General features: G+C 39.1%; 3 protein-coding genes and 1 long non-coding RNA gene across 10 annotated transcripts in view; 2 read left to right on the forward strand and 2 right to left on the reverse strand.

The window, feature by feature from the left end:
- Window positions 1-7,864, forward strand: part of CRYZL1 (crystallin zeta like 1) — a 33,410-nt gene extending 25,546 nt beyond the window's left edge. For 2 of the 5 annotated variants that reach the window (XM_043448788.1, XM_043448786.1), the window contains exons 9-13: window positions 1,151-1,249; window positions 3,351-3,472; window positions 4,433-4,538; window positions 6,722-6,767; window positions 7,305-7,864. In XM_043448788.1, coding sequence (XP_043304723.1) covers window positions 1,151-1,249; window positions 3,351-3,472; window positions 4,433-4,538; window positions 6,722-6,767; window positions 7,305-7,404 — 473 coding nt within the window. In that variant the 3' untranslated portion in view covers window positions 7,405-7,864. Of the gene's footprint in view, window positions 1-1,150; window positions 1,250-3,350; window positions 3,473-4,432; window positions 4,539-6,717; window positions 6,768-7,285 lie in introns of all 5 variants that reach the window. The other 3 variants (XM_043448789.1, XM_043448787.1, XM_043448790.1) reach the window with 3 other exon arrangements.
- LOC122428725 lies at window positions 1,780-7,931 on the reverse strand. The gene is made up of 3 exons (XR_006265809.1): window positions 7,801-7,931; window positions 4,399-4,507; window positions 1,780-3,466 (listed from the first exon to the last, which is right to left on the reverse strand). It is a non-coding gene; the product is annotated as an uncharacterized LOC122428725 (long non-coding RNA).
- Window positions 7,932-8,055: 124 nt separating this feature from the next.
- On the forward strand, window positions 8,056-18,721 carry DONSON (DNA replication fork stabilization factor DONSON). The gene is made up of 10 exons (XM_043448785.1): window positions 8,056-8,740; window positions 9,483-9,563; window positions 10,707-10,910; window positions 11,838-12,016; window positions 13,236-13,414; window positions 14,069-14,150; window positions 14,259-14,363; window positions 15,191-15,389; window positions 16,566-16,778; window positions 17,704-18,721. The coding sequence occupies exons 1-10, from the start codon at window positions 8,432-8,434 to the stop codon at window positions 17,839-17,841; spliced, it is 1,689 nt and encodes a 562-aa protein (XP_043304720.1). The 5' UTR covers window positions 8,056-8,431; the 3' UTR covers window positions 17,842-18,721.
- Window positions 18,585-22,628, reverse strand: part of SON (SON DNA and RNA binding protein) — a 30,324-nt gene continuing 26,280 nt past the window's right edge. The window contains exons 9-12 of one of the 3 annotated variants that reach the window (XM_043448773.1): window positions 21,625-21,772; window positions 20,408-20,479; window positions 20,193-20,308; window positions 18,585-19,658 (exon numbers count right to left, since the gene is read on the reverse strand). In XM_043448773.1, coding sequence (XP_043304708.1) covers window positions 19,500-19,658; window positions 20,193-20,308; window positions 20,408-20,479; window positions 21,625-21,772 — 495 coding nt within the window. In that variant the 3' untranslated portion in view covers window positions 18,585-19,499. Of the gene's footprint in view, window positions 19,712-20,192; window positions 20,309-20,407; window positions 20,480-21,624; window positions 21,773-22,400; window positions 22,481-22,628 lie in introns of those variants that run through there. The other 2 variants (XM_043448774.1, XM_043448775.1) reach the window with 2 other exon arrangements.

The following is a 22,628-nucleotide window of genomic DNA, read 5'->3' on the forward strand; positions in this document are numbered from 1 at the left end:
TTATTTCCATGGTTATGTTATGCTTTTGGCAGATAACCAAGAAATGGAAAGAAGGTTGAAACAGGGATTAAGAAAGGAGGGAGATAAGAAAAAAAGAGATTGAAAATGGAGGGGAGGAGCATATATAGTACTGTGGGCATGGAGCAGTTTCCTCTTGGTTAACCCTGCCCTTCCCTCCTGTCTCCCCACCCCACCCTCAAGACTTCAGTCAGTACTAGACTACACCTCGAATCTGAGCAGCTCTGAACAGAATTCTCTGTAATGAGAAGGTATTCAAAAATACAAAAATGAAACAGAGAGAGGTGTCTTCATTTTCCAATTCAAATTCTGAGATTTTTTTAAAAAAATATTTATTATATTTGGTTGCATCAGCTCTTAGTTGTAGCATGTGGGATCTAAGTAGATCCCTGACCAGGGATTGAACCTGGTCTCCCTGCTTCGGGAGCAATAGTCTAGTCACTGGACTATCAGGGAAGTCCCCAAATTCTGAGATCTTTCATTTCTCATTGGCTTGTTCTCTTAATATAGTACTTTAAAACAACCAGTTAAAGTTAGTTTTATTTTCACTAACTCTGCTTACAATAATCCTGTTTTGTTTTGTTTTTTTCACCCTCAGAATTCTTTGTTTTTGTTTTGGAGGGCAAGTCAGGGAATGCTGGTACGGGTTGGGATTTCTGTGACTGAGAAAAGATAAAACTGCCTCTAATAGACAAGTACCAAATCCAGAATAGATCTTTGTACTTTTGAGCTCTGACCTCTATTAAATCTGAACATAATTAAGAAATTGTTTAATCTTTCAGTTCACATCTGAATACATAGGTACATTTGCAGTTTAGAGAGTCTCAGTTCTGGCAAAACACCCTTTAGCTTTATATAGAACAGTCCTCTGTGTCAACAGATCAACCTTGGAATATGTTATCTATAGAATGCTCATATTTTAATTTATTGACTGTACCAGTTTCTTCATTTAAATTGATTCTTACCAACACCGGGTTAGATGAAAAACAGGATAACTCAAATTTAATAACTGCTTCAACCATTTAATTCATTTCAGACACGAGAAATTGAGTTGCTTTTCCTTCTCTCCTTCTGGGAGCTGTGCTGATCACATAGAGAACAGCACAGTCGCCTGACTTTCTGTCCTTCGCAGCTCGAGTGATCGATGTGTCTAACGGGAAAGCCCATGTGACTGACAGCTGTTTAGAAGAAACGGGTGGCCTCGGAGTGGACATTGTCCTAGATGCTGGAGGTGGGTATTCACTAAATCAGTGATCTCTGTCATTTTTTTATTGTGATAGGTAAATTTCTGGGAAAAAATATAACCAGGAAGTAATTTCTTATATATTTATTAGGTTGAGGTTGAGAGTTTTTTTTTTTCCTGGGAGATCTAGTTTTCGGATCAGGGATTGAACCAGGGCCTCCTTCTTTGGGAGTGTCCAGTCTTAGCCACTGGACCACCAGGAAGCCCCTGTTTTGTTTTTAGATGAAGATGGCTATCTAAGGTGATATCTTGGGCCATTTCAGTCACTGACTCCGTTTCCTGAGTTTCTCCAAAGCATACACACTGCTACTGCTAAGTCACTTCAGTCGTGTCCAATTCTGTGCGACCCCATCCCTGGGGTTCTCCAGGCAAGAACACTGGAGTGGGTTGCCATTTCCTTCTCCAGTGAATGCAGAAAAGTGAAAAGTGAAAGTGAAGTCACTCAGTCATGTCCAACTCTTTGCGACCCCATGGACTGCAGCCTACCAGGCTCCTCCGTCCATGGGATTTTCCAGGGAAGAGTACTGGAGTGGGGTGCCATTGCCTTCTCTGGAGAGTTTTTTTTTTTTTAACTTAATGTTTTGAATTGGAGCTTCATTTTATTCCCATTTTAAGCACTGCCGGAAGAGAGAACATGCTTACCTTTTAAAAAGGTATGCATGCTTGCTTAGTGGCTTCAGTTATGTCCGACTCTGCAACCCTATGGGCTATGGCCCACCAACCTCCTCTGTCCAGGCAGGAATACTGGAGTGATTTCCTATGCCCTCCTCCAGGGGATCTTCCCAACTCGGGGACTGAACCCTTGTCTCACGTCTCCTGCATTAGCAGGCCAGTTCTTTACCCCTGGGGGCTTCCCTGGTGGTTCAGTCGGTGAAGAATCCACCTGCAATGCGGGAGATTTGGGTTCAGTCCCTGGGTTGGGAAGATCCTCTGGAGAGGGGAACGGTTACCCACTCCAGCATGCTGGCCTGGAGAATTCCATGGGGCCTCAGAGAGACTGCGCGATGTTCACTTTCACTTCTCTACCGATGGTGCCGCCTGGGACGCCCTGTGAGGCCCAGGCACGGGGGTTTAAGGATCTACAAGAGGTCCGGGGCCTCCCTGGTTGTACTTGTGCTGGCTGTGCTCACTCACTCAGTCACGTCCAACTCCTGGTGAGCAGCAGCCCGCCACGCTCCTCTGTCCATGGTATCTTCCAGGCAAAAATACTGGAGTGCACTGCTATATCCCAGAGGGCTCTTCCTGACCCAGGGATTGAACCTGCGTCTCCTGCATTGGCAGGTGAATTCTTCACGGGTTCAGAGGTTCTTGGATTCGTTCAGGTCTCAGCCAGTCACTTGTTTCTGCTATGTATGGCTGCCCTCTGAGGGATGGTGAGCTTCTGCAGTCCCTTTTTGGAAAATGCACAGATTTTTTTTGCATTTTACCTTCCTTGAACTTTTGTAGCTTAACCAATAGCTATTTAACACCTAATCTCTACACACTTAGGTAGTGCCACTGCACTTTAAGAATAGGATTCACAAGCCTGCCAAGGGATTCTATTCATATTTTGTTAGAATTTATCTTCTAAGATCATAACAAATGGAGCTATGGCCATAGCTGTTTCTTTTAGCCAGTATTTTCAAGATTTGAAATTAACTCAGAAAAATCTTTCAGTGGAAGTGAATGTATAGTTCATTAACTTTTCAAATGGACATTTCAATAATTATGTCAAAGCAGGACATTCTTGAATCTATGAATTCCTTACTCAGAAGTCAACTTTTCCCAAAGTATTAAGCTATCAATGGTAAGATTAAAACAGTCAGACTTAGCTGTGTGTGTTGTTATCTTGTCTGATTTTCAAATTAAAAGGGTCATTTTATCTTTAGTTATCTCATTTATAATTAAATCTAAAGTAAATTTTATGAACAGTTTTAATGCAAAAGTGTATTTTAAGGTGTCTGAATACATATGTTACCTTGTTCTAAGAAAAATGCTTCCTTGTTACATTAAAAGTAAAGAGAACTAGTTTGAAGAATAAATTTTTATCAGATTACTATAAAATATATGTTCTCTCCCTCTCTTTCTTTTTAAACAATTCCTCTGTAAGTGAGGTTATATAGTAAAGATGACGAACCAGCTGAAAAATTACAACTACTACCACATAAACATGATATCATCACCCTTCTTGGTGTTGGAGGCCATTGGGTAACAACAGAAGAAAACCTGCAGGTATTAACAGAAACAATAAAGTATTACTATTCCACCAATAGGATATAATTAACAAAGACTAATGCCTAAGTCTTTTAGCATGGTATGGCTAAATTTGTATAAATTTTTAATTATTTCCTATTTTTAAAGAAATATAGCTTTTATTTATTTTTTTTAACTTTAGCTGTTGGCCAAGATGTTGAATATAGTTGAAATATAGCAGAGGAGTTCATTTAACTTTTATTTAGTGGTTTGGAAATAATGACTTCTAAATTTTTTAATAGTATTTCAAATAAGATTTTTTTTCCTTAGTAACAAACATTCATGTTGACATATACTTAGCAAAATATTTCTATATAAAATGACAATTTCTTAATTATTCAAATTAGAATTTACTCTGTGTGTGTGTGTGTGTGTGTGTGTGTGTGTGTAGTCTTCCAAAGTTATATTTCTCAGCAAAATTCAAGGATTTTTATTATGGTGATATTCACATACCAGAATTCTCATGTTCCAGTCTTCGATGATTTTCTAACTTCCTCATGAAAACGACTGGTGAGTAGCAGCTAGAAATCTCACACACACACACAAACACACACACACATTGGTGAGTAGCAGCTAGAAATCACACACACACACACACACACACTGGGGAGTAGCAGCTAGAAAACACACACACACAGAGACACACACAGACACACACACACTGGGGAGTAGCAGCTAGAAATCACACACACACACCCCCCCCATACCACTATATCACCTCTGGATTGGCCTTGCATTTTGACCTTGCTGTTTCATAATTTTGGACAGTGAATTAGAAAAGAAAACATTACAGTGTACATACTGTTACTAAAGTCTGTGTGCTGATTACTTGCGATCTGGGTATTACTTTGTGTAAAAATTTTTCTGACCTAAGATACCAATCATTCTCCTGCTATGAAACTCACAGTAACTGAGCATTCTTTGTGCATTTTATCCAAGCTGGATCCTCCAGATAGTCATTGCCTTTTCCTCAAGGGAGCAGCAGTGGCTTTCCTTAATGATGAAGTTTGGAATCTGTCAAATGTACAACAGGGAAAGTATCTTTATATCCTTTTTTTCTACTGATTTGAATTTCTGGCTTGAAATGTACCTTGTATTCTCATCATTAAATTCTTTAATAATGGCAATAGTTAATAATAATAGCAGCTAACTTTCATTGAACATGCCAAAGTTCTAAGTGTGTTATAGGTACTTAATTAAATATGAAAACAACCCTGTGAAATTTAAGTACTATTATTATCCCTCTGTCACAAGAAACAGAAGGATAGAAAGGTTAATACACGCCCAAGGATGCAGCTGGCAAGTGCCAGGACAGGAATCACACCCAAGCTGTCTCATTCATTTCTGAATAAGAAATCAAACTATAGGAGACATGGAAAAATTTACTTCATTTTAATCTGGCCTCAAGAAAATCAGAGGTCACCTTAAAAGACTACATCTGTACTCCTGTGGCGGCACCACTGTGCAAAACATTTCAGAATATTCATCTAAATTAAAGAGTTGAGGGGGGGCTGTTTTTAAGAATATCAGTGCTAGGAAATCTTTATCAAAGAAAGATGGATTATTTTTAATGGAAGTGATTCAGTAACAAATCGAGTGTAAAATCGAATCATTCCATTTTAGTAAAAGTAATCAGGTTTTCTTGAGACTCTGAAAGCAGTTCTGAAAGAAAGGTCCAAACCTATTTAGAGCAGGGTCAATTTAAGAATAAACATTTTGTTTCTGAGATGCCTGTCTTAAAGGCAGCTGTACTTGGTAAAATTTTTAATATTAATATATTGGATAAATATTAATATGTTCTCATTACTGAATAGAGTATAATTATGCATGAAGAGACTTGCATGTCTCACTGAATATCATTATTTTTATCAAATGCACGTTGTTGGAGACGTGGTTGGGGGCGGGGGTGGGCGAAAAAAAAAAAAAACAAATGCACGTTGTTATACATGCGTGCTATATACAAGGCCAGCCTCCTCTAAAATCTATGGCAAGCTTATTTCAGAGCCTTCATATAGTAGTATTTAATCAGTATATTGCATATTTTGAGTTTTAAAGAGTTCATTTCAAAACCAGAACAACCCTTTAATGTAGTGAATGTGTGTTTTTGATTAAATATTTTCCTATTAAATTTGGAAAATACACTTAATTTTTAACTCTCTAAAAAGAATTATTTAAATTTCAGCTTTAAATAATGAAATGTCCAATAACACTGCAATTCTCAAGAATACCATGGGATGTTAATTATAGACACACTGTATTAAAAAGTAACACAAGTTAGCATGTTTTGAATCTTACATGTCAGAAGGCAGGCTGGCTACTCTGCCTGCATTACTTAATTCTCTCAACTGCTCTCCTTTCCCCCACACCATAAGATTTTAACCTATCTGACAAACTCATGGACCAAGTTGAAATATGACATGTTTATAAGAAATGTTAAATTTTCAAAAATCAGAAATACATATTTATACACACACACACACACACACACCATTGTCAATTTCATTAACAGAAGAAAGCGAATTTGCAGTAACAAAGAGTGAATCAGTATTCTTTAGGTCCTTTAAAAAATATCTTTAAAGTAGCTTATGTTTGTATTTTCTCTTACATTTCCTAAAGTCCTGAATCAAACTTTAGTCCTCACTTGTGCAGACCCCCCTCAACTGCATCACACATGAGCCAGCTGATGCTTATGATTTATATAGCCTTCCAATTGTGTGATTATACACCATAAATAATTCCCCTAGCAGTTATATACTCTCAGCTCTAATATTTCAATTAAATGACTAGAGTTTTAAATTTTATACTGTTTCTTATTTGCACATACTAGACACAGAGATTAACTTTCTTGCATACATATATCAGCTAGCTTAATAAATGTGCTCCTAAAGTAAGAAATGTCAGTGCTAAAGTTTTTAATTAAAAATACCATATGTAGCGCTAAGATGAAACCCTGACCCATTCTGTTAATAACACCGTCCACTTGGGATAACACTAGTCGTTACTTAAGGAGAAACAGGCTTCTTGCATCACTTGTCCTTTGAAGTTTTATGCTCTGTTACGTCAGTATCTCTCTCAAATCACTTCCCCCATTTTCCTGGTTTAGAGGTAGACTTGGATAGCTTACAGAATTTCTGTTACAAAAATAGGTGACCTGCCTAGCATCCTCTACTTATCAGATAGTTTTATTTACTTCTTCACATTGTCACCTTAACAGTCTTTTCCAGCTACGTATTTTAAAAGACGTGATGGAGAAGTTATCAACTGGTGTTTTTAGGTATGCTGAACGACCAAATCATTGTTTTTGTTTATTTTTCTATTCTCCAAGAGATAAAATGGGCATTCCCATTTTTGTTTCAGTTTTCTCAGTACACTTGTTGCCACCATGTTACATTTTGTTTAGATAAACAGCTGCCATTTAATATTTCTAAAGTGTATCCTGTGATACACCAGTATTCCCTAAGATGGAAGTGGTTCATGAGTTTTCTTTACTCCATTCCATACTGTATCAGCCCCTTCGCTTATCCACATCACCCCTCCCAAAGCAATTTGAAATAACCCACAGGTAGACAGGAGAGAAAAGTACAATTTTTTTTCAGCTGAATCTGTTTTATCAAAAAAGAGGAATTTAAAAAGGGAATGGAGAGAATGGGTATTTTCCCCTTTCAAAATCTAACCACTTTTAATAGTGAAAATATTAATGGACAAATTTTATTTAAAGTAACAGAGTTGAACTACAGCAATTGTCAACTACCCTGCTGTGTACTCTCCTCATCCTTAACTAGACATTTCTAATAATTTCATTCTTTCTCAGACCTCAGTTGGATGAACCCATTCCACTATACGAGGCAAAAGTCACCATGGAAGTTGTTCAGAAAAATCAAGGAAGAAAGAAGCAAGTTGTTCAGTTTTAACGTTCTCTCTCAGACCTCAGGTGGATGAACCAGTTCCAGTATTTGAAGCCAGAGCTTCCTTGGAAATTGTTCATAAAAGTCAAGGAACCTGAAAGCAAGTTTTGTGTTTTTAAGCATATTTTCCTGCTGAAACAAGATGCTCATTTATTTGAAGTATTTGAAAAGCATCTGAAAAAAATTATCGTACAGGTCGAGACAGTTGTAAAATTTAACATCTAAGGGGAATATTCTGAAAGCCTTTTAAATTATTGTCCCTATATATTTGCCTCTTATAAATTCTCTACATGAAGAAAAACTGTCATCGGAATCCACACTATGTCGACAAGGCTGTTGGGAGTCTTGCTTTGTCAAAATACCGTTATTACTTTTCTAATCATCTCCTTTCTCAATACTTACCTTCTTTAAACATCCTTTGCTGTCGTAATTTAATACTTAGAATATATGTCCAAGTATGAAAGGATCTAGTCAAGAGAAAGCTAAATTTTTTTTTTCTTCAAATATTCATTCACTCCAGGGTTTCCTCAGGATGGAACCAGAGCATCACGGTAACGCGCCCGTGACCGCTGCAGTGTTTGCGTGGAAGGCTGCAGCGGCGATGCCGGCTGGGGCCGCGGGCGGGAGGCGGCGTGCCGTTTTGGGGGGGTCGGGAGGAGAGGCCCAGGCCCCTCTCCGCAGCCCTGGACGTCGCCGCTGAGCTCCGGAAGCTTACCGAAGCGGCAGCTCAAGTGTGACGCTTCTTTTCTTCCTGGCGCCTCGCTGAGGATTTAAATAGCACTCGGCTCTCCCGGCGTGCTTCCCAGCCACCTAGCCCCGGGAGCTCAGGCTGGCGCGCCCGGGGAACGTCCTGGGACACACACGACAGGAGCGTGTTTCCCGCCGCGGGAGGAACATGGCAGGGGCGGGCCCGCGCGAGCGCCTCGTCGCGCACGCGCCGTGAGCGGCTCGGGGGCGGGGTCACGGCGGAGGCGGAGCCCGGGCGCGCGGGAAGCGCCTGCCGGGTCAGCCCCCTCAGACTCCGCCGTGCGTCATGGCTCTGTCGGTGCCCGGCTACTCGCCCAGTTTCAAAAGGCCGCCCGAGACACTGCGGCTCCGACGGAAAAGGTGTCGGAGCCTCGGCACCGCCTCGGCGCCCGCGGAGCGACCCGAGCCGGCGACCCGCCGTGCCGCCCGCGCGGCCGGGCTGCCCCTCCGCCCGTTCCCGGCGGCGGGCAGAGGCGGCGGCGGCGGCCCGGCCGGGGCCCGAAGGAACCCCTTCGCCCGCCTGGACAACCGGCCGCGGGCCGCCGCTGAACCTCTCGAGGGCCCGCCCCGCGGCCAGCAGGAGGCGCCGGGCCCGGTGAGTGTCCTCGCGCCTGGGAGCCGAGGCGGGGGGGCTCGTAACAGTCCGGGGGTCGATTCGGCCGTGAAGTGGGACTGGCGGGCTCTCGCGTCGCGGGAGGGAAATGGGCGCGGAGTTGAAGTCGCCCGCGGCCTCGGGGTGCCCGGGGGTGGGGGGGCGGCGTGAAGTGCGCTCCGCGAGCGGCCGTGGGGCATGCGGGACCAGTCGGTCCCGAGGAGCGGACCCTGCATCTCCCGCGCTCCCGTCCGGTGCCCGGCCTGCGGAGCCTGGGCGGTCGCCGTGGAGAAGGATGAGAGGTCAGTGGGCACGTGGCTCCGAGTCGTCCTGGAGCCACCAGGGAAGGCCTCCGTTTGGGGAAGAATACAGGACCCTCTTCCCTGCGGCATTCAGTGCCTCCCTTCTCCAGTCCTCCACATTATTCTGGGTTTGGAGGATTGGTAAGGATTCATCAGGGGGTCAGAATTTACCCCATAAATGATTTGTCTTACTCCAAAACCTTTTGGATCTTTTGAGTGGAGATTATTGATTATTGAGTTACCAGTTGTGCAGACCACCTGCCTTCTTCCCCGTGGGTTGTGAGGGTTAAAGTTTAGACACAAAGCTGAAGTGACACGCTCTGTCACACTCATTTGGGCTCCTGGGCTGATTGAGAAACTTGTATGCCAGGTGAAGCTCTGCAGGTTTAAAGCGAACTCTAGCACCATTTAGAATTTAAAAGGACCATTTTTTTTCACCTCAGTTTTTAGATTCTAATCAAGAAAATGATTTGCTCTGGGAAGAGAAGGTTCCTGAAAGAACACCCATTACAGAATTACACCAGGTAATGCTTAGAATGTATGTTTTTATAAATTCAGACTGCCGAGAAGCGTTTTACTTGAGAAATCGTTTACCAGAGAGCCTTGTGTGATCATTTCTACTAGACTTGAAAGGACATCTGGCATCAGCCTTGGTAAAGGATGTAGTATGTAGTAGTAACAGTTTATCATGGTACCAGTGCTAAAGCAGATGTAGAGGTGAGGTTTCTTTTTCATTCTTTCATAGGTAGTGACAAGTCCAACGCATCACTCAGAAGTAGTGCCTCCAGTCTTATCCTACCCTGAATCTTCAAACCAAATCCCCAGATTAGTCCCACAGGTGGTGGCATATCACTGAACCTCTGTCCTACCCCCTCAACACCACAGGCTCCTCTTGACCCCATTCCTCAGCTACTTCCTTGGTGATGTTTGTCCAGAGGGAAGCAGGCTAGAAGAGTTCCCCCAAGACCCAGTCTTCCTTCCTTGCAAGTAAATTGCCTTCAGATCCCTTGGAAATAGTTCCCCCGTTCCTATTATTTTTTAATAACATCACTTAAAAAAATCATTGTAATATAGAGAATAGTGACTTGACAGCAGACAGTTTGGGAGGAATTTTTGAGGTCAGCAAATGCTTCTTAAATCAGCCTTAACCCACTGAAAAAATAAATAAATAAATTAATTAATTTAAAAAAAAAATCAGCCTTAGAGGCTGATTTAGAGGCCAGGTTACCTGCAAAGGAGCAGCTTAGCCCTGCTTCCAGAGTTTTGGAAGCTAAAAAGTGCTTTTGAAAAAATGCTTGGAAGATTTATGCTTTGACAGCAGTATCAATAGCAGATTTTTTAAAATTATGATCATGAAAATAGTGTTTCTCTTGTGACTAAACTATGTAGAACTATAATAAAAGTGAACACTGCCTTTCCAACACTACCACCACCCCCAACAACAACAAATTCCCACTTCCCAGAGATAACATCACTGTTAATGGTTTAGTGTAGCTCTTTCTGGACATTTTCACAGTGTGTAATTAATTTTCAGTGTTATCTATTGTACAGTTCATAACATTTTGAGATTTCAGTAATCATAAGCATGTTTAGTGGATGACTCTTGTAGATTGAAGGGTTCTTTTCTTGGTACTCTACTAATTTTTGTGTTCTTTGTTTTCTAAAAGACTCCTCATGTATTATTCTCCGAATCTGATATTCCACCCTCAGAAAGTACTGAGTTACCTGTGGACTGGAGCATTAAAACACGACTCCTTTTCACCTCTTCTCAACCCTTTACCTGGGCAGATCATCTGAAAGCCCAGGAAGAGGCTCAAGGTATCATCCAGCATTGCAGGGCAACAGAAGTTACTTTGCCTCAAAGTATACAGGTAATCCTGTGAGAAAATAGCTATGCTTTAAAGTAACAAATGAAGTCTAAAAAGTAGTTCTCTGCAAACTGTCAGCGATATTTCCTTCCATTAAGTTTTTCTTTGGACATTTAAAGACACAGAGACATGGGGAATTTTTTTATTTTCCAAATGCCACGTTCATAAACTTCTTAAAATCATACTGAGTAACTGTTAAATTTATAGACCTGTCCTGAGACTTACTCATTGTTGCAGGCAAGAATTGTTTGAACTAAACTATTCTTTATAAGGCCTTTTGCGAAAAAAAAAAAAAAAAATAGAACAAAATGAAAAGCAATTGAGGAGTAGGATTGCAAAGAGATTTTACTGGTTTCCTCATATACTGTATACTGCGTTTTTTAAATGCGCTAACTCTTACCCGCTTGGGCGACAGTGTGTTGTAAATTTAGTAGAGTTAATGAGTTCTAGAAAGGTTTTTACAAATGTAATTACCATTACTTTCAAGCAGCTCAACTCAAACTAGGTTAAAAGAGATTACCTTGGTTACCTCTTTTTTAATCAATAGATCCTGGTGATTTGTGATTGGGACTATCGGTTTTTACTGGCTACTTTTGAAAGAGTTTTGAGGCAAAGGAGTTGAATACAGTGTTACCTGCACACAGGCACCGCTGCCCTAGTGGTAAAAAATGATCATCATTGTTCTCAAGGATGGTAGAGACAGGCAAATGTTTCTATGTCCAGGTGTCCTTTCTGATTTGTGGGTTAACAGACTGTAATTGCTGGCAAGGAAGGTTTTCCCAAACAATAATAAACTACACTTTAGCCTCTGTAACTGTTATTAACACATTCTTACAGAAGAATAAATGTTTGGTATATTCAGTGTCCTTTTAATTAAATTCTGTGTTTCTAATGGGGCAAAAACTGTCCGATATCATCTTTGGATTTTAGGATCCCAAACTCTCCGCTGAGCTCCGCTGTGCTTTCCAGCAGAGCCTCATCTACTGGCTCCACCCTGCCTTGTCTTGGCTGCCATTGTTCCCTCGAATCGGAGCTGACAGAAAAATGGCTGGAAAGACAGCTCCATGGTTAAACGATGAAACCCTGCAACACGTGTTAATGAGTGACTGGTAAGATGAATAAAAATTTGTGAACCCCATAGTGAATTTTCATTTTAGCAGTATTCCTTCCTTATTTATGATGTGTGATTGGGCATTAGTAGATGGATTTCTCTGTCCTTCTGAATTATTTTATTAAAATGTTAATGATTAACTGCTGGAGAAGACTCTTGAGAGTCCATTGAACATTACGGAGATCAAACCAGTCAATCCTAAAGGAAATAAACCCTGAATATTCATGGGAAAGACTGATGCTGAAGCTCCAATACTTGGGCCACCTGATGCTAAGAGCCGGCTCATTGGCAAAGACCCTGATGCTGGGAAAGGTTGAAGGCATAAGAAGGGAGCAGCAGAGGATGAATTGGTTAGATAGCATCACTGACTCTATGGATGTGAATTTGAGTAAACTCCTAAAGATAGTGAAGGACAGGGCAACCTGGCATGCATAGTCCATGGGGTCACAAAGAGTCGGATGTGACTTAGTGACTGAAAAACAACAGCCATGACTACCAATTTAAACTGATTTAAATTGTTTACCTTTGGGGAATTCCTTGGCAGTCCACTGGTTAGGGCTCGTAGCCTGAGTTTAGTCCTGGTCAGGGAACTGAGATCCTGCATTTTGCGTAGTGCAGGTCACTCCCCACCAAGAGGTTTTTTTCTCAAATTGTTTACTTCTTTAGCTCTTATTCACTCCTTTTTTCCCCCCTTCTGGCTGCATTGCAAAGCTTGTAGGATCTTAGTTCCCCAACCAGGGTTAGAATGCATGCACCCTGCAGTGGAAGCCAGGAGTACTAACCACTAGGCTGACGGGATTCCCAGCTTATTCTCTTTATGTAGTTATGGAATGTATATAAGTGTTTGATGACTATATAGAGACATAATTCTTTAATATTACTTATTGTTAATGGCTGTCTCCCTTCTCATCAGTAGAAGCTGCTTATTAAAAGTCATCAACTTGATATCAATAACCTGATATCAACTGCTTTGTCTATAAAGAAAAAATGGCAAGCATTTAAATGTTAAACGCTATTTGTTAAAGTATTTAAAATTCATCAGTGAGTCCCGTGACCAATTTCAGTCCTTTAAAAAGCCAAGTTCTGTCATGAGAAAAATTCAGACCATTACCTGTAATAATTGTGTTTAAAATCAGGTAAGGATCAAGTGATGTAAAAATTTTCAACAGTGAGTTGACATTTTAATAATGCCTAAAGAAAAATATTTTTTTTCATAGGTCTGTGAGCTTTACTTCTCTATATAACCTGCTGAAGACAAAACTTTGCCCCTATTTCTACGTTTGTACCTATCAATTTACTATCCTGTTCCGTGCAGCAGGATTAGCAGGAGATGATGTAATCACGGCTCTCATATCTCCTACAACTAGAGGTATAAGAGAAGCTATGAAAAACGAAGGTAAAACTATACCTTTAAAGTGAGAATACCAAACTGTATAGTAGACACCTTAAAAGTTAAAATTTGAACTGTCTTCTAACAGTTGAATTATCTTTTACCACTTTTATCTTGTTACTTTAAGAATTACTTCATTTCTTCACTTTTTAAATTTTTTTTCTTAGCATTTAATTAAGTTATCCAATGTACATAGCTTTAAGTTACAGTCCCTTCTCTAGTCTCTAAACATATGTCAAGCTGGAAAGTCCCAATCTTAATATACTCCTGTAGAGTTTCTTTTATAGTACAAATTATCTACATTCTTCTAATAACTTGATTTTTTTTTTAATAACTTGATTTTTAAACTTTGTCAACACATTAGTAGATCGTGAAATCTGTTTAGTGGGCTTATTCAGCACTTTTTAAAAAAAATGAAATAGAGTAATATATACTCAATGAAAGATGACCAAGTGTAGTGAGAATACGTATTGTCCTGAACCATTTGTTTCAGGAGATATGTAGGTATTGTGAGCTGCTGTCAAGAAAGCATGGAAAACACTGCTTTAATGATCAAGTGTAGAAACTCATTTTCAAATACTCTCTACAAGTCAACAAGACTGTTAATTCTTTCAGAGTATATTAAATAAAACACAGTTACATTTTTCTTTTCTCACGTAGGTATTGAGTTTTCTCTGCCTTTAATAAAAGAAAATGGCCATGAGAAGAGGAAAGTGTCTGGAACAGGCTTGCGACACGGGGAGTATGTGATTAAGATAACCTTTTACATCATCCGTGTGACTTAAGGATTCAATGTAGAGGAAACAGCTTTATGAAATGTGAACCCTAACTAACCGTAGCAATGTCCTAGGGAGCAAGCCGTCAGTGATGAGGATGAAGAAGAAAGTTTTTCCTGGCTGGAAGAGATGGGTGTGCAAGATAAAATTAAAAAACCAGACGTACTTTCTATCAAGCTATATCCTTTCAGTTACTGTTAACTCAAAATGATTTTCATTGAATTCAGTTAGTGAGCAATGTAATTGTTTTTTGGTTTTTTTTTTATGAGGATGTAGGATCTTAGTTCCCTGACTAGGGATCGAACCTATGGCCCCTTCAAGGGAAGGTCAGAGTCCTAACCACTGGACCACTAGAGAATTCTCTTGAGCAATGTAATATTGACTGGAAGTTTCCTTTTACTATTATCTGAAAGTATCCTTAAGATCATACTCAAACTTACTTCCCACATGACATTAAAAAGCAAACCCCTAAGAACAGTAAAACAAGAAAAAGTTTTTTAATTAAAAATTCCCTTTTGGTTAAATTTGGGGAGGGGAATGGAATGGATTTTTGACTAGAGAAGAAATTCATTTTTCTCAGGAATCAATTTCTAGCAAATTCAGATGGTCATAAAGAAATGATTTTATTAGGATGCCTTAAAATTGCAAGGGCTTCCCTGGCTGCTCAGTTGGTAAAGAATCTGCCTGCAGTCAGGAGACTTGGGTGCAATCCCTGGGTCGAGAAGATTCCCTTAGAGAAGGAAATGACAACCCACTTCAATACTCACGCCTGATGAATCCTATGAACAGCGTAGCTGGCAGGCTACAGTCCTTGGGGTCGCAAAGAGTTGGACCTGACTGAGCGACTAACACTGTCACTTCACTTTCATGATTGCAGTGAAGAGAATTAGCAAGAGCATTTCATTTGGAGTAGGGAAAAGGGTTACTGGTGAGTCAAGATTAAGATAACTGCTGTTACTGTTGGTATGGGATTTGCATTTGTAATTTCCTTGATTGTCATGTTCAGGCGTAAAGAGATACATGAAGTACAAATGGATCACAGACCAGAGTCTGTTGTGTTTGTGAAGGGAATGAATACCTTTACACTGCTAAATTTTTTGATCAACTGCAAGAGTTTAATTGCTACCTCAGGTCCACAGGCAGGACTTCCACCAACCCTCTTATCCCCAGTAGCCTTCCGAGGTGCCACAATGCAAATGCTTAAGGTAATAAAAAAGAAATTCTGTACTAATTGTCATCACCTAACTTCTAAAGATGTATTTCCCCCTTTTTTGATAGGATAAATTCTTGGTTTTTTTTTAATATTTTTTTTTAATAGCTCAACTTCTTTACAGGGGCTTTCCTGGTAGCTCAGTGGTAACGAATCTGCCTGCAATGCAGGAGACACGGGTTTCAATCCCGGGGTCAGGAGGAGGAAATGGCAGCCCACTCCAGTATTCTTGCCTGAAGAATCCCATGGACAGAGGAGCCTGGAGGGCTACAGTCCATGGGGTCGTAGTCAGACACAACTGAGTGACTAAATCACAACTTTTTTACATGGTGCACATTTTGTTTCCTGCGAGTAAAAAAATTCCTTGATATAAAGTTGTCTCAAAGGAATTATATGAACTATATATTAATTATTTGAAATGTATTTGAATTATTGCCATAGGAAAAGTTGCTTAATTTCATTTCATCTTTCTGAAGCACTGAAAGAACAGCACCAACCAAGAGTGCTCCGTTAAATCATTGTTGTTTAGTCACTGAGTGTGCCCAGCGCTCTGACCCCATGGACCACAGCCTCACCAGGCTCCTCTGTCCAGGGGTTTTCCAGGCAAGTATACTGTGAGTTGGTTGCCATTTCCTTCTCCACAGGATCTTCCGACCTAGGGATCAAACCCACATCTCCTGCCTTGGCAGGTGGCTTCTTTATCACTGAGCCACAGGGGGAGCCCCATGTTCTAATTATAGGAGGTCTCAAAAACTGGATCACGGTTATAAGTGAAAAGAAACTCTTTCCATATTGTTGAAGAAATACACATGCAGTTTTGATGTGAATTACATGGTGAACAACAGCAACAGAATCTTAATTTTTATTTTCCTAATATTATGCATTGACTGTGTGTTAATAAATCACAAAGGATACCATTACTAGAAGTTATTTTCCCTAGAACTAGTACTTCCATTGACAGTCTCATAATTTGGAGGAAAGGATGCTGGAAGCTGAGAATTTCTGAACAGGTTTACTCACGAAACTTTCTTGTGGTGGACCTTATAAACTACTTTTGTCCCCTAACTGTTAAAGACAGGGATGCCCAAATGAGAAGTTATTGATCACATTTTTAACTGGGGACAAAAGCTTGAGAGATGGTACCATAACTTTCTTTAAAATTTTCTTGAAGGCTCGAAGTGTCAATGTGAAGACACAAGCTCTTTCTGGATACAGAGATCAGTTTAGCTTGGAGATTACAGGCCCCATTATGCCTCATTCTCTACACTATGTGATGATGCTACTCCAGTCTTCACAGAATGGGTCATTTTCTGCAGGACTGTACACACACGAGCCAACTGCTGTATTTAACATCTGCCCACCAAAGGATGAAGTACTAGATAAGGTAAGTAGACAGCTGGTAAAGAAATTTAGTTGTAGTCCTCTCAAACTACATAAAAGTGAAAGGCGCTCAGTTGTGTCTGACTCTTTGCGATCCTAGGGACTACACAGTCCATGGAATTCTCCAGGCCGGAATACTGGAGTGGGTAGCCTTTGCCTTCTCCAGGGGATCTTCCCAACCCAGGGATTGAACGCAGGTCTCCTGCATTGTAGGCAGATTCTTTACCAACTGAGCTATCAGAGAAGCCCTCAAACTTGAGGGCTACATGGATGGAGGAAATCAGTCATTTGTGATGAGCCAAACTGGTGTTCTAAGTTATTAAACTGTACTAAGTATTAATTAGCAAGAGGAAGGGAAAAATGACTTAGTTTTTTTGAGGAGATAAATTCTATGAATTCACGCTGTAGTGGGAAACATTTACTAAAGAACTTCCCTAACAAAAGGCACGTTATTTTCATTGTCCTTTCGGATGCAGAACTTAACAGTACCTGATTCCTTTTATAAATTATTATTGGAAGATTAATAATTATGGGTGTTACTTAACCCCCATGCCTTTTTTCCATGTTTTAAGTTTTTCTTAGATGCAGGGGGGAAGAGCTACTTGGTAAGTTTCAGGAGATACAGAAGTTTCTAGATATGTATCCCACACATTTTAAAAACTGAAGTATATTTGCCTTTAATTTTGAACATGTTTTTATTTATAAGACATTTTAAATTTCTTATCAGTTTGCCACTTATAAAAATAACCAAAACTAGTATTTTGGGATGCTGTCATTATGTAGAAATTCTCAGGGTGAGCTTCTATTGATCATGATAAATTGGCCTTTATAATCATGAATGAGGCATCTGTCAGAGATCCCATGGTAATTTTTAAAACTCATCTGTTCATACTCATGCTTTTTACTGAGTTCCTTACAAATTTTCACAGGAGGCTGTTCACGAGGAGCTTGCCAACTGTGGATTGCACCCTAAAACTCTGGACCACCTTTGTCAAACACCGATACTGGGGAAATTGTCCTTACGGCATGTGGAAATGAGTGACTACATTTATAATTGGAGATCCTGAACACCAAAGTAAGCCTAAAAGGAATCTGTGAGGAAAAAAAGCCTTCTAGCAAGGAAGTTCAAGATTCTTATACCTTTGGCTTTAAAGTTCACTTTGGAAGTTATCCAAATGTTTACAAATGTTTACCTTTCACAGTAACTTTTTATTACATGCACTAAGCATAAAAATAGGATGAAGGTTTTAAAATCATTTTGTTTTTACTCTTTTGATTCACTATTCAGATATGAAGATAAAACTTATTTAAAACTTGAATGAAAATTCTAGATCCATTAACCTAATTATAACCTGGGTAGAAAAATGAGTGTTTCATTGCAAATGGAAATTGAGGCTTAGTATCAATTATCTTGAGACATTGTAACAGCATCGGGGCAAAACTAACACTTGACTTAGGAGACAGTCAGCTTATCTGAGCTGACTGATGGTGCTTCCACCTTAGTTGTTTTCCTGCCTGTTTATGATTCCTCTGTTCTCAAATACTTGTTTTAATGCATGTTCATTCCGATTAAGGTATTTTGTATTCGTATAGAATAGGGTCAAGGGTTGTAAAGTTTGCTCAGCTGTCATGACAAAGCAGTATTTAATATGTTCTTGTAGGTTATTTGTGTGTCTGCGTGTATATATATACATATATAATTCAAATTTTCTTAAATAAAAGTGCTTAGAAATCAAAAGCATTGGGTAAAGAAGTAACATTAGAGAAGAATTATGTGTTCACTTTGTAATCCAGAAAATAAAACACCACATTTATTCCAGAGAAGTTTATATTTGGGCCTTAAGCTTTTGAAAATAAAGTTTAGAGACATAGCATATGAATACCACTGTAATACACATGAAATATTCTATCAGACCCTAAAAATTAACATAAACTTAAACTTTCTCATAGTCAACAAAATAGTGGCTGGGTGCCGATTTTATTAGATAAGTTGGTTACAGCATTTTAATTATCATTTTACGTCTATCTAGGTGTAGCTGAAATTCAAAATGCACATCAAAGTAAAACTATATCACAACTCAATGCCATACTAAATGTACTTGGCCTCTGCGGTAAAATTCTAGTCAGACTTCATTTTTACTCCCTTCTCATCACGGCCCAAGTGGCTCTGACAGAAACGCAGGACTCAGTGCTCATCGTCACACAACAACCACTGTCTTTTTCATAACCTCTACAAAATTTGAAAGGGGAGGTGGTGGCATTAGCCCTGCGGAACAGATCTTGCTTGATTAACGCAATAACACTGGCCCAGTATCTGTCCAGCAGAACCCATTGTGAACTAGTACAAGGTGCACAGCCCTTCACTGATTACAGGCAAGTGTTACAGCAGCCTAGCCATAAGGAAGGGGAGTTACATCATAGTACAAAATACAGTATAAAAGCGTTATTTTTAACATTCCACACTGAAGATTACGGATGCCTTCAAACAGTCGTTTGGATGTTAGCCACTTAAACAAATACATCACTAAGGTAAACAATATAAACATACCAAAACCCTGTATGGTTAAATACAATTTCCATGGTACAAAAATCAAAGCCTGGAGATGTTTGTACAGATTGCTTTTTTACACAATGTCTTAAATTGCCAAATATTTACAACATTAAAGAGGAAATACATTTTGATGCAGAGTAAAATTATCTGAAATGATTAATATAAAACCTCAATCTATCTACGTGAGGCACTCCTGAAGCAAGTGGCATTAGCCATGAGGTCCTTTGGTACAAGGCCCATTGCTTGAAGAACCACAGTAGCTGCTGTGGCTTTAGCATGCTTCTTATTAGGGCTGGCAAAGCTGGGCTGGTAAGCGCTTCCATTTATCAATACCTATTCAAGAAAAACATACAATTGGGCTGGTAAGGGCTTCCATTTCTCAATACCTATTCAAGAAAAACATACAATAAGAACAGCATCAAACTTTATTATCTATTAGCTTTGTATTTTTTTCACTAAATGCTAGAAAAATAACTTACAAAGATACAAAACCCATACTATGTGAGTCTAATTAATCTCAACCCAAAAGAAGCAAATCATTTGGGAAAAGGGACTGCAAATTTAAAAGCAGGTCTCCACATTGAAGGGAAAGAAAAAACCTGATTAAAAACGACTTAATTCCCCATGTTCCACTAGAAAAGGTCAACAAATTGTTAACCAGATTGTGCCCACATCTTTCCCTCCAATATTGAAAAACTAGGGAAGCATACTTAAATGTTTAAAACTTCTACCACTCTACCCACACATATTCACACTCCCAGCCCACAAACATTAACCCTGTGATCACAGAATGCTGATCCCTCACCCTCTAACATTAAGCTATCAAATTAACCAATGTATACAATTAATGCAAAAATTCATATTTACCCTAAAGAGAAAATGTTTGCGATGATCAGGGCCACTATCATGGACCAAGAGAAATTCAGGTGGTTGCCACCTTCTCTTATTACAGATTTCCATCAAGGCAGACACAGGATGTTTGCCTGCAGAGAAAAATAAACAATTATCTTACATCTGTGGCAACAAATTATGAATTCAAGGGGGAGGGTGGGACAAGAGGAAATTCAAAATCATACTCTCACCTGATAGATCTTTCATTGCAGCAGAGAAATTTCCGGACCTCTTTTGTGCTCTTTCCCCTACTGCAACAAGACCTTAAAAAAAAGATCAACAATCAATGAATAAATTTCAAAACATTTAAAATTATAATATGGCAAAACAACTACTCCCTCTGTAGGAACCTTAACCTCAATCCATGCCCTCAAACAGAATATTCAACCAGACACTCACTACTCTTCATTTCTATACAAATCTGTTTTGACATTTCTATACATATATCCAAACTTCATTTATCTTATTGGAAACTGTATAAAATGTTCAGAAAAACAATATGTGAATACATATATAAATTGCCATAATTAACTGCTCTAGATCTGTTTAAAAACTAGTGGCAAAAAAAAATAGTGGCTATTTGCAAGTGATTTCTAAAGGTTTCTCATCCCTTAAAAAATGATGCTCAGTTTAAGTATGCTCCCCCAAATTCAAGGACTTTAGGCCAAAACAAAGTGGGAAAAGTTGAAAAGGCTCTCTCCATTTCTTTTTCCAGCAAACAAGTCCTTTCTGACTTCAAATGTGAGATGTACTGAAGAGACGCCAGCCTCGGCCTCCCTTTCCAAAAGCTATATTACTATCTAAAATCTATGCTTTCCATTTAGCCTAGGGAGAATTCTTCACAAATTCTGCCACTATGCTTTCCCAAAACTAGGCCATGCCGCACAATTCCAAAGGACTATTCCCTAGAATTATGCAGTGTACCCACAGATGCTTTCTACCAATAAACTACCCTCCGTTAACAAAGAATCTATTCAGCCTGTATAAAAGCAGTACAATGTCAGTGACATTCAATTTCTCTTTCTAAATTAATGTTTGTACTAGTACTATATTATAGGATTGTATTATTTCTAGTCTATTTTTGAGTAACAATATTATAATAAATTCACTCCAATATAGAACAAAATGACAACATACTTTCTAAATATGAAATCTAATTAAAAGCCTATCATGTATTACACATTAACAAAGGCTGCCTTTTACCCTCAAATTAGTGTCTCCACCTACTATGTGTACAAAGCTTTCAAAATGGGTTAAATATTTTTTTCCTAACTGTATATGTACTGTAAGAAGTGCCCCCAGTTCCAGATCCCTGACATCAGAAGAACTTATGAATTTATAATAGTAATGAAACCCTAAATGTTAAAGGAGGTATAATAAACATTCTACAAAAAATAAAAAATCTTACCTTTTCGATCTGTCTTAAAATCAACTAGGATAGGTTCCTTATTTCCTTCTTTGTTTTTTCCTAATCCTTCTCCTTCTTTCCAGCCCATTTTTCTCATCAAAACGGCTCCCATCCCTCCAGTTACTGGGGCTGCTCTTAAGAACTGATCCTATCCAAAGAAAGAAAGGTAAAATATCCCCATTTTATAGTTAGAATTTGACTACAAACTCAGTGTAACTTTTTAAAGAAAGAAAGCTTACTTTACTTCTAGATCTGTTATAGCAATTAAATGCTTCTATACTTATATACATACTGTAGTGTGCATGTTCTAATTATTTTCATATAAACATAACAGTATTTTAAAAGTCAAATAAGTCAAATGGCAGTTTTAAAACAGTGGCCCTTGTGCCCCCCTCCAAAAAAAAAAAAAAAAAAATAGAACACTCCTGTTTTCGTCCACTATTTAGGTTCACTGGTATCTCTTCTTAGCTTGCAAAATAAAAAGAAGGCAATGTTAAAACAGTCAATAATATTAATTGTCCCAGGTGTACCTAGTTAATGAATAAAGCCCAGCAATCATTTAGAAATAGTTTGAACACTGAAGCAGCATACTGTTATCATCCAAAGCTTTTTCCCCCAATCTACCATAAGTATAAATATTTTACTTAGAAAATCCCTATGAAGCAAAAAGATAACACATACAATACCCTGTAATTAAACCAAACTGAATTTGAATTCTTTTAAAACCTAGCTTGATGTTAAAAGACTTTTAAAAAACTCCTTAAATGTTTACATACCTAGGCCTCGGTAGCAGCAGTGTTGTGAATAGTAGGGCTGGCACTGACCGGGGCAAGAAGACAGCTACAAGGATTTGGCCCTGAAACAAGTTTCCATACAGAGGGGTGAAAGTTCACAGGTTATTCTGTGAACAATCATCTCTCTTGTATCCAACCCACTGAACCATAATTTCCATCAAAGCAGCAAACCACTTAATGTCATAGGATGCACAAGACTATATAATTAGC

Source organism: Cervus canadensis, chromosome 27 (genome assembly GCF_019320065.1).
Source record: "Cervus canadensis isolate Bull #8, Minnesota chromosome 27, ASM1932006v1, whole genome shotgun sequence".
NCBI classification, from domain to species: Eukaryota; Metazoa; Chordata; class Mammalia; order Artiodactyla; family Cervidae; genus Cervus; species Cervus canadensis.

Excerpts from the sequence above, each read along its gene's own strand:
- DONSON (XM_043448785.1), top strand. The coding sequence starts at position 8,432 with ATGGCTCTGTCGGTGCCCGGCTACTCGCCCAGTTTCAAAAGGCCGCCC. Across the intron at positions 9,564-10,706 it reads CCATTACAGAATTACACCAG|ACTCCTCATGTATTATTCTC; the intron begins GTAATGCTTAGA and ends GTTTTCTAAAAG. Across the intron at positions 14,151-14,258 it reads ACAGGCTTGCGACACGGGGA|GGAGCAAGCCGTCAGTGATG; the intron begins GTATGTGATTAA and ends GCAATGTCCTAG.